Source organism: Calonectris borealis, chromosome W, assembly GCF_964195595.1.
Source record: "Calonectris borealis chromosome W, bCalBor7.hap1.2, whole genome shotgun sequence".
NCBI lineage: Eukaryota > Metazoa > Chordata > Aves > Procellariiformes > Procellariidae > Calonectris > Calonectris borealis.
The window spans coordinates 52,293,765-52,307,319 of record NC_134351.1 but is presented as its reverse complement, the minus strand read 5'-3'; the positions used below and the strand labels follow the sequence as shown (position 1 = coordinate 52,307,319).

Below are 13,555 nucleotides of genomic sequence, written 5' to 3'. Positions count from 1 at the left end.
ACTTACCATAGTCTAGGTGATCTTTTTTGGAAACATCCTCATGTTCTACAGACTCTGAAGATTTACTGGTTACTACTTCAAAAGACTCTTTGCCAGCATCACCCTCACTTTTGTCATTACTCCATAATTCTCTGGTAAATTTATCATGGTCTGTCTGTCTTTGAAAGTTATCATAGTCTTTCTTCAATCGAGACCTTGAAAATAATGACACACAACAACTAACTTTACTGAGGAACAAGATTCAATTTTTTCATGCTTTTATTTGTAAGTTTCTCCCCAAAAAAATTTCAAATAGAAAAGATAGCCTACAATAACCTATGCCCTTTAAAAATGTGCAGGGTAGCTATATTCAAGTCTCTAAAAGTCTTCCCTCACTGAAATGAAATTCTATCCTCTTAAGTCCTTTAACAATAATCAACAAGACTGAGTAAAATTTGACCCATCACTACTTTCCTGTCTCCATTTCCTGCTTTCCACCTTACACTATGATAATTAATACTCTAATCAATACAGGTACATCTGTAACAAATCTACAAATCTGTTCTTTCCTCTGAAGACAGCTTCATCTAGAAAAATAAGCAATTCTTGCATTCAGGAATGCATCATGTCTTTGGTGCAGTTAGATGACCATAATGTTCCTTTTTTCAGTAAAACACCTTCCTCATTTTTCAGCCACTAAAATAGCTGCCACTCACTTCCAGAAGCTCATATTCCATTAGGAATGTGCAGAAGATAGTAGTACATAGGTACTTCACTCCATTTGAACACTCTTGCAAAATAATATCCACCATAACATGATACTTACCTCGATAGTCACACAATGCTACTTTCTCCCTTGTTCTTTCTTCTATATCATTGCTCAGATGAGATCTAGTGGTATTTTAGCATATAAATACAGTGAACTACAGAGCTCAGCCAGTGGTAAACATGACATCAGAGAGATACATTAAGAAAACAGTGAAGAGATGCTAGTAATTAGCAAATTGTCTAGGATAGAATTCTAGCCTGGACCTAAACTCAACCACTATGACAGTAAAAATAAGGTTTTGGTACTTCCTTAAATCTTAGAATTATTTAGGGTAGAAGGGACCTCTGGAGGTCTCTAGTCCAACTCCCTGCTCAAAGCAAGTCTAATTAGATCAGGTTGCTCAGGGCTTTGTCCAGTCAAGTTTTGAACACCTCAGGGTGGGTATTCCACAAACTCTCTGGGCCCCTGTTCCTGCGTTTGACTACTCTCATGATGATTTTTTTTCCTTATATCTAATTGGGATTTCCCATGTTCCAACTTGTGTCTGTTGCCTCTTACTCGGTTGGTTTGCATCTCTGAGAAGAGTATGACTCTGTCTTCTCTGCATCCTCGGATCAGGCAACAATAAGGTCTCCTCTGAGCCTTCTCTTCTCCAGGCTGAACAAATACAGTCCTCTCAGCTTCTCCTCATATGTCATGTGTTCCAGCCCCCTGACCAGCTTGGTGGCCCTCTGCTGGGCTTGCTCCAGTATGTTTGTGTCTGTCTTGCACTGGGGAGCCCAGAACTGGATGCAGGACTCCAGATGTGGTCTCACAAGTGCCAAATAGAGGGGAAGGATCACTTCCCTGGACCTGCTGGCTACGCTGTTACTAGTACAGCCCAGGACACTGTTGGCCTCCTTTGTTGCAAGGTCACACTGCTGGTTCACGTTCGACTTGTTGCCCACCAGGACCCCCAGGTCCTTTTCTGCAAAGCTGCTTTTTATCCAGTGGGTCCCCAGCCTGTACTGGTACATAGGGTTATTCCAGCCCAGGTGCAGGACTTGGTACTTGTCCTTGCTGAACTTCTTGAGGTTCCTGTCAGACCATTTCTTCAGCCTGTCCAGATCCCTCTGAATAAGAGCTCTGCCCTCCAGCACATTGACCGCCCCCTCCCAATTTGGTGTCATTCACAAACTTTATGAGAATGTGCTCTGAGTCATTATACAGGTCATTAATAAAGACAATCAACAGTGTTGGCCCCAGTATTGATCCCTGAGGGACACCAGTAGTAACCAACCACCAGTTGGACTTTGTATTGCTGATCGTGACACTTAGAGCTCAGCAGTCCTGTCAATTTTCTATACACATTATTGTTCACTTATCCAGTCCATACCTCACCAATTTGGCTCTAAGGATACTATAGGAGACTGTGTCAAAGGCCAAAGGTAGGCAACGTTCACTGCTCTCCCTTTGTCTATAGAGCCAGTCATCTCATTGTAGAAAGCAATCAAGTTGGTCAGGCATGATTTGCCCTTGGTAAATCCATGATGGCTGTTCCCAGTCACATTCTTGTCCTTCTTGTGCCTAGAAATGGCTTCCAGGAGGATTTGCTCCATAACCTTCCCAACAGTTATTCACCTGTCTGGCCTGTAGTTCCCTGGATCCTCCTTCTAAGATAAGTGTGACATTAGCTAACAGACAACAGTAGCACAAGCTTCAAGATGCAGTAGCAACATATGTAGTCTTTAAAGGGCTTTGAATCTGGGTTCTAGTCCTCACCTCATCTTCATTGCTGATATTACCCATCTTAACTAGCTTTAATCCTATCACTGCTACACTGATGTTTGTCTGATGCACATGATCCCAGATATACGCTAATTTACAAAACTAGAAAGACTCTCAAAATAATAACAATTTAAGAACTAGTTCTCTTATGAGGTTGTTAATGACCAGTTCAGGTAATTTTAGGTAGTACTTAATACCATAGACTGACTTAAAAAGTTGTAAGAAGACTTGGTCCAGGTTTTTTAATACTGTTTTTCAGGAATTTCTTGATCAAACAAACAGCAATATTAGCCACGGCTAGATTATGATATGGCATAGCTTGAGACAAGCATGTTTAGGGATTCTAGAGCATCGTGGTGAAAAAAAAACAGGGGTTAAATCTCAAATTTATTTGTAATCAGTAAATCTGTTACAGAAAATAACATTTACCTCTTCAGACTAAAATGCTACTTAGATATCATTTCTATTCTCAATTTCTATATCTTCATTACCATGATTTTAGAAGCCAGCTAAGACTGACTGGTTTTTAAAAGTAAGGAGTTGGATTTTGTTTCAAATTTCTTGTATTATTGTTAAAAAGAGCAGCTAATTACCTGTTTCTTTGAAATGCTTTCATTAGCTTTAGTTCCCATGGTAACAGTTCATTAAGTAGTCGTATCAATGTACTATGTAATTCCTTTACAGCTTGCTTTCGATGGTACCATCTTCCCTGCAAACATAAATAACATTTAGCATTGCATTATATCTGAATCTTGTTATACTATAGTAGTCCTACAACAATCTTGGTACACTTACAACATAGAAAAATAATAACTAGAACAATATTAAGTCTCACAATGTCTATTACCAACTTTCATAAGGCAAACCTAATACTCTACAGTTTGTGTAGTGCAAAGAGATAATATCCTAATTTATAAAAGCAACAGTGCAGAGATGTTTACTTTTTCAGATTGCTCAAAATTAGAAATGAATAGAACCCTGCTAACAATTACACCACATGTTTAAAATTGCTTATATGAGTAACCTTAATATATGTCGTAGACATTTCAGGTCAAGGAAGGCAATCAAATATACAAAGCTTCAAAAGTTAATATTAAAAAGATATTTCTATAAAAAATTGTATAACTATTCATTTAATGTATAAGTGATATAATTTATATAGACCCTTACAAAAACAAAAGTTGGTATCATTTTCAGGATTTTACACACACACACACACACACTTTGCATTACACTTTGCTCATCCAAAATTCTAGATAAAGTTCTTAAAAGGAAAGTTCTGTAAATTGGCCATTTATAAAGTAACAGACTATGGAGTAAGGAACACATTGCAGCTGTAAAAACCTTTAGTTTTTTAACTCAATCTTGCAATTAAAAACTGCTTTCTTTTCCAAACTGAAATTTAGCATGTATAATCACCCATAAAGAATTCTTGTTTTGTTAAAACTGGAAAGGCTGACTGAGGATAAAAAACATTGTGAAAAAATGAGTAGTGTGCATGCACAGCACACAGTTTTCCTCACTATTCATTTAAATAGTTGCTGTCAGGGCCCTAAGGGAACCAACAGGCTCTGCACCCTCCCCCTGCCCCTGCTCCTTGGGGTTTGGCTGCCTGTGCTCAAGGGCAGCTCTGATATGGTGCAGCCATGTAACTTGGGATCAGACTGCTGGGAAAACCACTAATGTGTGAGAAAGAGCTGGGAGATGCCTTGGCGGGGACCTCCCCCTTTTGCTCGGGGCTGCATTTAAGCTCAAGCCCTCACCCTTGGGTCTTGCCTGAGCTATGCTGTAGGTATGCTGTGCCCAGCAGCATACCTTACTGACCCCAGCCTGGCTTGACCTCGGCCCTGCCTCGTCACTCTGAACTTGCCTGGCCATAAATGAACTGTGGTTGACCCTGATTACCATTACTGGACCTGCTCTGCTCTTCTTCCTTGGGTGCAGTGGAAGTGCACCCTGTTGGTGAGGGCACTTCCCCTGCCTTGCTGTCACCCTCAGCTCCCAGCTCACCTACATTTGTGGAGCAGCTATTCTTGCTGCTTCCTGACAGGCAATATGCGATATTAAAAAAAAAAAAAATCACAGTGAATATAATGCTGTGAAACACATCTTTTTACATTCTTAAACACGTATGCCTTATAAATATTTGTTCTAAAAACTTTATTATCAAGTCACTCACAAAAATGAGAGAACATGTATATATGGGCAGCTACACAACCAGATAATGTACATTATAATGCTTCTGTCACTGTACCAATTCCGTGCATTTTTACTTCACTGATGATTTTGTTTTAACAACCTCTCTGACGACAGGAGACAGTATGGTTCTGCAGCAGAAAAAGAAGCAAGACTTAGGAACCTTTTTTATATACGTCTTTAGCTTTTGGCAGAACTCTGTTCTTTAATAGCTATCTGTATTTCAGCATGCACAGAAATTTAGTGCAGGAAAAGCTGATCCAGGCCTGACATGGCAGCCTTTCAGCAGTCTGCAGCAGTGCTCTCCGTGACTAGTGGAACAAATTCCTTTCTACCTGTTCCTAGCAGGTCTGCCCACTGTGTACTGTACAATGTCAAGCTGCATGCTTATTTGAGGGCTTGAGCCACTGTTTATTTTTATGAATAATCATTTAGATGTTACAGAACAGAATTAATAGCTATTCATTCATTCTTTAATTAAAGTTACAAACCCCAAAGTTTTTATATGGAAAATGGTACCATATTACCATACAATGTTTGATGTTGAAAACAGAAGTCAGGAAATTGTCTTCTGATATACCCCCATTTGTGGCCTGGTCATAGTGCATGTGATAAGCTTCCATCAAGTACTGTTTTAGAAAATAGCCTACTTGTATATTGTAGCCTAATTAGGCATTTGATATTGCTTATTAGTGTCAATAGTCAACAGAATTAGCTGTGAATGTGTAAACCAATATTAATGATGCAGATTTATTTTCCTCTTAAAGACCACGTATAACATTTCATAGAGAGTTGTAGAAGGATGAGTTGATATACTGCATAATATTAGTGGAATGTATCATATCAAAAATCAAAATAGCCAAAATAAACAATGTGATTATATGACCAATCAATGAACCCCTACAATGGAAGAAGACTGTGAGGAGCTAGGCAAGGGCTATGTCATAGCTCATGAAGGTCAGGGAAGAAGGTAGGGAGTGACTGACCACAGCTGTTGCAAAGAAAGCTGAACTTATCTCAACACAAAGGGGACCAGAGGGTGGCCTTTGTTCTAGCTAAACACTACATCAGTTGGGTGGGTCAACTGGGGAAAACTAGGTCAACCAGTTGAGCAAATCAACTGGTTATATCAGTTCAATGAAACAAATGGCTGTTCACCCCTGAGTTAATATAAAGAATGCAAATATATGTCTTCCTTAGCCAGACCAGCATGGGGGGGTATATGTGTGGCTCAGCTCAAAACAGAGTATAAAAACAGAACAATGAACAAAGAACTTTGAAGGGAGCAACAGGCTTGAGCTGGTTTCAACCCACATATTGCTTCCTGGCGACTGGGAACACCCAGCATCATGAAGGTGAGCATAATATAGAGACCGGTAATGAGAATCACGTTTGTGATTCAGCTGTATATTGCAATTGGTATACTCTGCTAAGTGTAATTTGTACTTGTATCATGATTTCAGTACGTTGCTGTGCTTTCAGTACTCTGCTAAATCAAAATCCCATGTAACATCAAATAACTTCAAATAAGTACATTTGGTATTAAAAATTAAATTCTACACGTGAGGAATATCTAAAAAAACCTGGTCAGAGATTACCTGGTCAGATTGGAATCTTATGTTTAGCAAAGAATAGGATGAATGAAAACAAGATAGAATAAAAAAACTCATGAAAATTAACTGGAGAGTAAAAAGAAGAAGCTGGTAAAGCTGAAGAGACTTATTTACCTGTAAATAAGGCAGTCTGATTTATATAGGGAAAAATCGAATATGAACTAGGTATGGCCACTGAATAAACTATGAAGAAACAATTGTTTCATGGGCTGAATAGACACAGGTAGAAGCTTTAGTCAAGAACAGACTTCAAGACTTCATTATATTAATTATCACTTCAGGGAAGAACAAAATGATCACAGGTCACATTTCTCCTCCTTTAAAGAGTCCAATACTCTCTGACCAGGTTCTTCTAGATATTCCACATGATGAGGGTTTAATGTTTGATATCAAATTTACTTATTTGAAGGTATTTGACATGTGACTTTGATTTAGCTGAGTGATACAGAAATATACTGAAATCACAACACAAACACAATATAGCAATTGGATACAGTTGGATCACAATACAAACATGATTCCCATTACCGGTCTCTCTATGCTCACCATCATGATGCTGGGCATCCCCAGTCTCTGGGAAGGAATACATGGGTTGAAGCCAGCTCAAGCCCATTGCTCTCTTCAAAATTAATTTTGTTGGCTGTTCAGTTTTTATACTCTATGTTAGGCTGAGCTACGTATACACTTCCCACATGTTGGTCTGGCTGGCTCAGGAAGTTAGTAATACTTTCTATTGATTATCTTAGGGAAGACCATTTACACAACCAGTTGACCCACTCAACTGATATAGCCGTTTATCTAAAACAAAGGCCACCCTCGTTGTAGATTCTGTCCACGTCAGGAATCACTTTTTGAAGTTCTTCAGGGTAAAACGTTCCCTCAATTGCTTTGTGATTGTAGTCTATTAAGCTGTATATGGGTATCTATCTCCTTCTCACAGTTTCAGCTACTATGAAAATTTCATCCCTGAATGTCTGCTCATAACTTTTCTCAAATCTCTCTTTTGTTCTAGACACTCTGACCTGGTCTCCCTTTTTGAGCAGAGGCACAGATTCTTTAATTTTAATCACATTCCTGTATATAGTTTTTCAAACCCCAGCAGAGTTTAAAGGGTTCATGCCCACAGACTTGGCTCTGATATAAGAAAGAAATTTTTTACAGTGAGAACAATCATTCACTGGAACAACCTCCCCAGGGACATGGTAGAGTCCCCATCGCTGGAGGTTTTCAAGATGCAATTGGACAGGGTGCTAGATAATCTCATTTAGGCTCCCTTTCCCACAAAAGATTGGACCAGATGATCTTTCGAGGTCCCTTCCAACCTGGATTATTCTATGATAGTTCTGTAGAAGCTATGGTTATAGCTCTTTAAAAGGTCTGATAACACATCAATATAACAACAAGTGCTGCGTGCTGTAAAATATCTCCACATCTTGGTTTTGAGCATCCCGTTCAAATGCTCTATGACAGTGTCTTTTATTTCATTATTAGCAATAAAATGATAAGCATTATACTGCTTTTACAGGTTGTTTAAAAGTTCTTTTTCCCCAATTAGTCTGTAATTTCTGAGGTGCATGCCCCCTGATAAAAATGGTTTCAAAAGCCCCGGCTATTTCAGAACCTGTTTTGCCTTTTCAACCAATGGCCCAAGCACACTTGGATAATATGTCTAGCTCCATTAAGATGTACTTAACACCATCATTGTGTTTGGAAAACTGTCACATATCCACCAAGTCTGTCTGCTATTGAGCATCCACCTCTGCCACAATCACCTTTTTTCTTTTAAAGTGCTTTCTTGCTGCCTTATGTAAACTGTAAGCATTCTGGTTTGCAAGCCAGGTTGCTTCTGTTCAGATTGGCAATTTGCCTTTAGCAGCTTCAGAAAGGGGATTTAGAGCCCCAAAGCTTCCCACCTCCCCAGGAACATAGTAGATGTCTTTTAACAGAAGTGGAGGCGTAGACACGTCTGCTAACACGCTGCTGCTATACAAATGTAAAGAAATCAAACATCGGACAATTTCACTCACGGACAGAGAAACTTTATTAACAGGGTATGAGGGGTGCTGGTCGCTGGCCAGGCTTCTCCAGCCTTTTTCCTTCCCCCACCCCCCACCCCGCTGTCCCTTCTACACCCATTCTCCTTTCTTTGACAATTGTAGGCCCAGACAGGAACATGAACAGTGCACAGCACACTTCTGTCTTCTTCCTCCTCAGTCAGCCAGAGATTTTTAAAACATTCTATAAAGTCATCATCAACCTAGAGGATAAGGAAACACATGTAGCACAAGCTTTCACCCCATATTGGTCTTATAGGTAGCTGTAAGCTCCCCCACAGCTGTGGGCAAAGGGAGCTTCCCCCAGTTCCACCACCCACCCTTCTCTGTGTGAAGCTTACCTTGAAATATAGTTTCCAATTCACAGGCCCATTGGCTGGTTCTTCTGGTCTCAGGAAGCCCTTTGGGGCTTTTCCTTGTTGTCCCCACATACATGTTCCTCTGAAGTAGGTTTTTTTTTTTTCCATCTGGTTTTCCATTTTCGAGGCCAGCGTTGCCCGTTTCTTGCAGCACAGCACAAAGCCCAAAGGCTGCCCCAGTTAATACTGCATGGTCATCCTGGTGGTCCCGTGTGGACCTCTCTTTCCAGCTCACAGGATTCATCTCTTCTTTGCATGGAGTGGAGGTTGCACAGAGGGGCCCTTGGTGGGCCTCCGAGTATGGATCTGTAGCAGTTGGGCATGTTCTGACTTGTCCATCCATCCCCCCCAGCTTTTGAACTCCCCACTCCAAATATGTTTCTGCTTGCTCTGAGATCATATGAGTATGATGGTATCAAAAACTGGTAACCACCTAATCACAGAGCAGTACGAAAATACGGCGGGGGGGGAATGATGTCGTCAAAAATGATGGCCTCTGTATGTAGTGCAAGGGGGCTTCCTTTTCTAATGTACTTCCAGGTTGTCATGGGCAAAACAGACTCAACATGGGGAATTTAGCTTAATTTATTGCCAATTAACATAAACATTTCATTACTGATTTGGCTATTGAAAAACAAAGAAGATAAAACATTTAAACACTTAGGGAAAACACCTTTCCTCACCCTTTCCCAGGCTCCACTTCACTCCAGACACCTCTCCTCCCCCTTCCAAGTCTCCACTCCCCTTGTTATTGCCACAGATTACACTCATTCCCTTTGGTGAGGTGACAGGAGGCGCAGGAGGTTGGGTTTAGTGCATAGTGGTTTCTGTTGCTCCTTGTTCCTTACTCTTTTCTTTCACTTTTCCTTCTGTCTTACTTGTTTCCTCTGCTCTGACATGGGTTCCATGGGCTGCAGTCCCATCAGGAAAGTACTTGCTCTGGCATGGGCATATCCACAGGCCGCTGCCACACACCCCACCCCGCTACCAAAACCTTGCTATTTACACCCAATACACAAGTAAACTGGAAGGGGTGGCTGGTCCTGCCAGTGTGAAAACACATGAGGTATGCAATTTTATAAAACGGCAGCCCCTCAGGAGCAAAAGGAGGTAGAGTAAACAGACTACGTGACTAGAAGAGGGTAGGGACTTCCAGGGTAAGCAGGACATGTGACTGTCAGTAGCAGGCATGGCTTCTGCTGGAAGTTGAGGGCATGGCACCTACCACTTCTTATCTTGGATACCAATTGTCCTAAAACAACTATGAGGTGATCGAATATATGCTAGGAAAAATTTTTCCATCAATCTTTGATCTAGAACCAGAAAGGATAACTTTCCTGGACCATCTAATTGAATAGGAAAAAGCCAAATATAATTGCTTGCAAAAGAGGATGTGTCAGGAATCATGTTAAATGACATGAGAGCATCAATGCATGAGAACATTTGATCAGCACTGCATAAGCAAATGTGAGAACTCTACCCCATCATTGCTTGGTTAAGCAGAATCTGGCTTTGAGAAAGAATATCCACATGATTAATAGGAGTGAATTAACTCTAAGATACTGCCACTACCCACATTCTATTTGGGCAATGCAAAAACATTGATATGTAGTTATCAATTCTACTTATGACAACATTGTGAATTGAGCACTATATATAAAGAGGTGATGAAAATAAATATAACACTTCCAGACATTAACCTTATAGGGCTCCATGCAACTACTGATGAGACAAAGTCTTCTGTTGACAAGCCTCAGCAAATAACTGGAATAGATTTATATCCATACAAGAGTTTTCTTTTTTGTCACATACCGATTTCTTTTTCATGTCCTCCAGATGCGCGAGTTCATTCTCAATCTTTGTGATTAATTCCCTGAGCTCATCAAGATTAGTGCAAATAAGCTAAAAAAAAACAAAACAAACAACAACAAAAAACCAAACACACACAAAAAACCCACATAAACACTTCAAACACTTGATAATGTGACATTTGGACACCCCACCCCCCCCACACAATTACTTTTTAAAAAATAATCTATAAACTACATGTTGTTATTCTAGGCCACCATTTGTTTTTTATTTTCATATATCAATTTATACATAAACGCACAAAAATATCCAGGACTTCTTGAAAGCAAATTCATTAGAAGATAATTCAGCCTTCAGATGTAACACATATCTCTGCCTGTCAGTTTCCATTTCAAAACATAAGCATTTTCTTAAAGGAAATAGTGCAGTGAATACTACAAGCTAGGAAACTTGTCCCAAGTATAACAATGACTCTGAGCAGCTTCGAGTACCAAGCAATTCCTTGGTGAACCAAAGCACACTAGGCCTTGTGCTACACTGTGGAAGTAAGGAAGTAATGCAGTTATACTTAGTACAACTTCTCTTACTTTGACAGAATTGCATATGGTTACAATGAGCAAGGTAACCTAATAAATTCAGCCATTTTCATAAAATATGGTTTTAACAGAAGTACTGTAATCACATTGTACTGATGTCCTCCTATTAGAATCTTGGAAAGTGTCTTGCTTCATAACATTCCCTTTCAGAATATGCATGTTATTTTCTTGACCAAATTTCTGCACAAAGAAAAGTTGTCTTAACATTTTAATTTACAATAATTTATGACCATAATAGACTTTTAAACTACAAACTAGAAAGCTATTATCTTTCAGGTTGTTGCATGGTAAGACTTACATCTCTGTGTATATATATGGGGTAGGGGGGAAGATTCAACAAAATAACTGAAACATCAATATTTTTCCAAAAGCTAACTTTGAGAAGATAACCCCTTATCCAGGTTAGTCATTCATTTAAAGATATGCTATATCAAAAATTATTCAAAGTTCATCTTCAGGCTTTTCATTAATACTGACAACGTTGAAATCTTTTAGTAAAGTCAAACACAAATAGAACACAAAACCCAAAACGTCATTAACATACACCTGCTACTTTTTTTTTTCAAAACTCATTAATTCATGACAATGTATTTTGACTTCAATAACACATTGAGTTTTAAGTTTGGACAAACTCAAACAAATAAACCAAAACCCCAAAGGAGTAACTGTTATGTTTCATCATTAAAATATAGGACAGATACTTTTAGTAAGATATCAAAATTTGAGAAACTGCAAAAATGCAGTTACAATTTTTCATAGTTTGTGTACATTTTAGAGGGTTAGGAAAATATAGCAACTCAAACTAAGTGTCTACATTTATCAAGTAAAGTTTTAAATAATTATACTATTGCTATGAGTAACTATTAGATTCTATATACACAGGACATACCTCTAATATTAAAACTCCAAACCTTCTTAATGAACCATATAAATGCTAACTGGATTACACTCAATGGTTCACACTCCTTCAAGGAAAAAAGAAAGCCCACAAACTGTGATACTATACCATTGTTATTTTACAAAAGTGTACAAGTTTAGAAAGTCAAGCACTTTGGAAAAAAAAGAAGTAATGATATAGTTATAACTGAATCATAAGGTATACAGCCAAATGAGTTATAGTCATGTATAGCCAATCTTAAACCTGGCTTTTTCTTTTCTTCCTCCCACATGACCCCAGATTAATTCAGTGTACCATGGATTGAGGATGAATCAGAAGTATAAAGCAAAAAAGGATATTGTCCATAGAATTCTTGCATCAGTTGCTGCAGAGTTAGAAATAGAGTGAACTGAGTAAGGAAAGAGATAGCCAGGAGGGGAATGATGATCTCATGCCTGAGTCAACTGAAATACTGGCTCTACCTTTGGCTCTATGACAGAGCTCTTATGTGATAATCCAACAACCTGTGAAGACTTTGGTTTCTCATTTTTTTAGTGTCTCACTTCAGACATTAGGATCTCATTTGCAAAATTGCTGAGCACATATCAACACATCATCAGCACATACCATCATGAATGAGAAATACAACTCAAATACATAGATCCTGACTTTTGAACCTACTATCTTTGTGCCTCAATTCCCTCACTGATAAAACAGAAGCTCAACTTAGAGGAGCTATTGTCAAATACATCAAAAATACCTGAAGCACTCTGATACTGTACTGAGAACCACCATAAAAGGCCTTAAAGAAATTAATATCATATGCATATGTAGCTATATGCATACATAATATATAAGGGAAAGGGGAAAGACTAAGAAAGATCATTTATTACCAAACATGAATGTATTTTATTTGCATGAAAAAAAAATTAGTATCCTTTCTCTATAGCAGTATAGTTATTGTAATATCTTTAAAACACTGCTAAGTAACAATAAACTTGGGACTCAGTTTTTCTAAAAAAAGTACACAATAGTTAACTTGTAAACACACGATTTATCACCTGTCATGTCACCTGTCAGATCATTTGCATTTTCAGAATGTTAAAAATATGATTTCTGTTTTCATGTGTTCTTATTCTGTAAGGACAGTTTAATTTGCATCTACACACTTTTTTCCTTATGCGAGCTAAGGATTGAGATGACAAAGAAGTAAGGGAGTTTTGTTTGCCGATTTGTGTGTTTATTGTTTTGTTCTTGACATTAAAACTATGAAAAAGAGCAGAGAAAATGGGTCATATGTTTCCTCAAACAGTTCTTTAACATGGCATTCTCACTGTTAGGATTTATTAGTACATTTACCTCTTGAATATGATTATTAATATTTTAATATAATATATAATTTGGGTATACTATTATATTGAAAATATTTTAAAAGTTAATACTAATTTATTTAGCTTTAAAGTTTGGTTGTTTTGATTTGAAGTACTAGGATCTATTCTTATAAAATGAATAATGCATCAGTGGTGTATGTGCATT

At 38.4% G+C, this 13,555-nt stretch overlaps 1 protein-coding gene across 2 annotated transcripts in view; it reads right to left on the bottom strand.

Annotated features, from left to right (window-relative positions):
* Window positions 1-13,555, bottom strand: part of LOC142074718 (putative bromodomain-containing protein 10) — a 31,657-nt gene that overhangs the window by 4,106 nt on the left and 13,996 nt on the right. The window contains exons 5-7 of one of the 2 annotated variants that reach the window (XM_075135545.1): window positions 10,550-10,639; window positions 3,109-3,224; window positions 7-194 (exon numbers count right to left, since the gene is read on the bottom strand). In XM_075135545.1, coding sequence (XP_074991646.1) covers window positions 7-194; window positions 3,109-3,224; window positions 10,550-10,639 — 394 coding nt within the window. Of the gene's footprint in view, window positions 1-6; window positions 195-3,108; window positions 3,225-8,451; window positions 8,582-8,719; window positions 10,640-13,555 lie in introns of those variants that run through there. The other variant, XR_012670678.1, reaches the window with a different exon arrangement.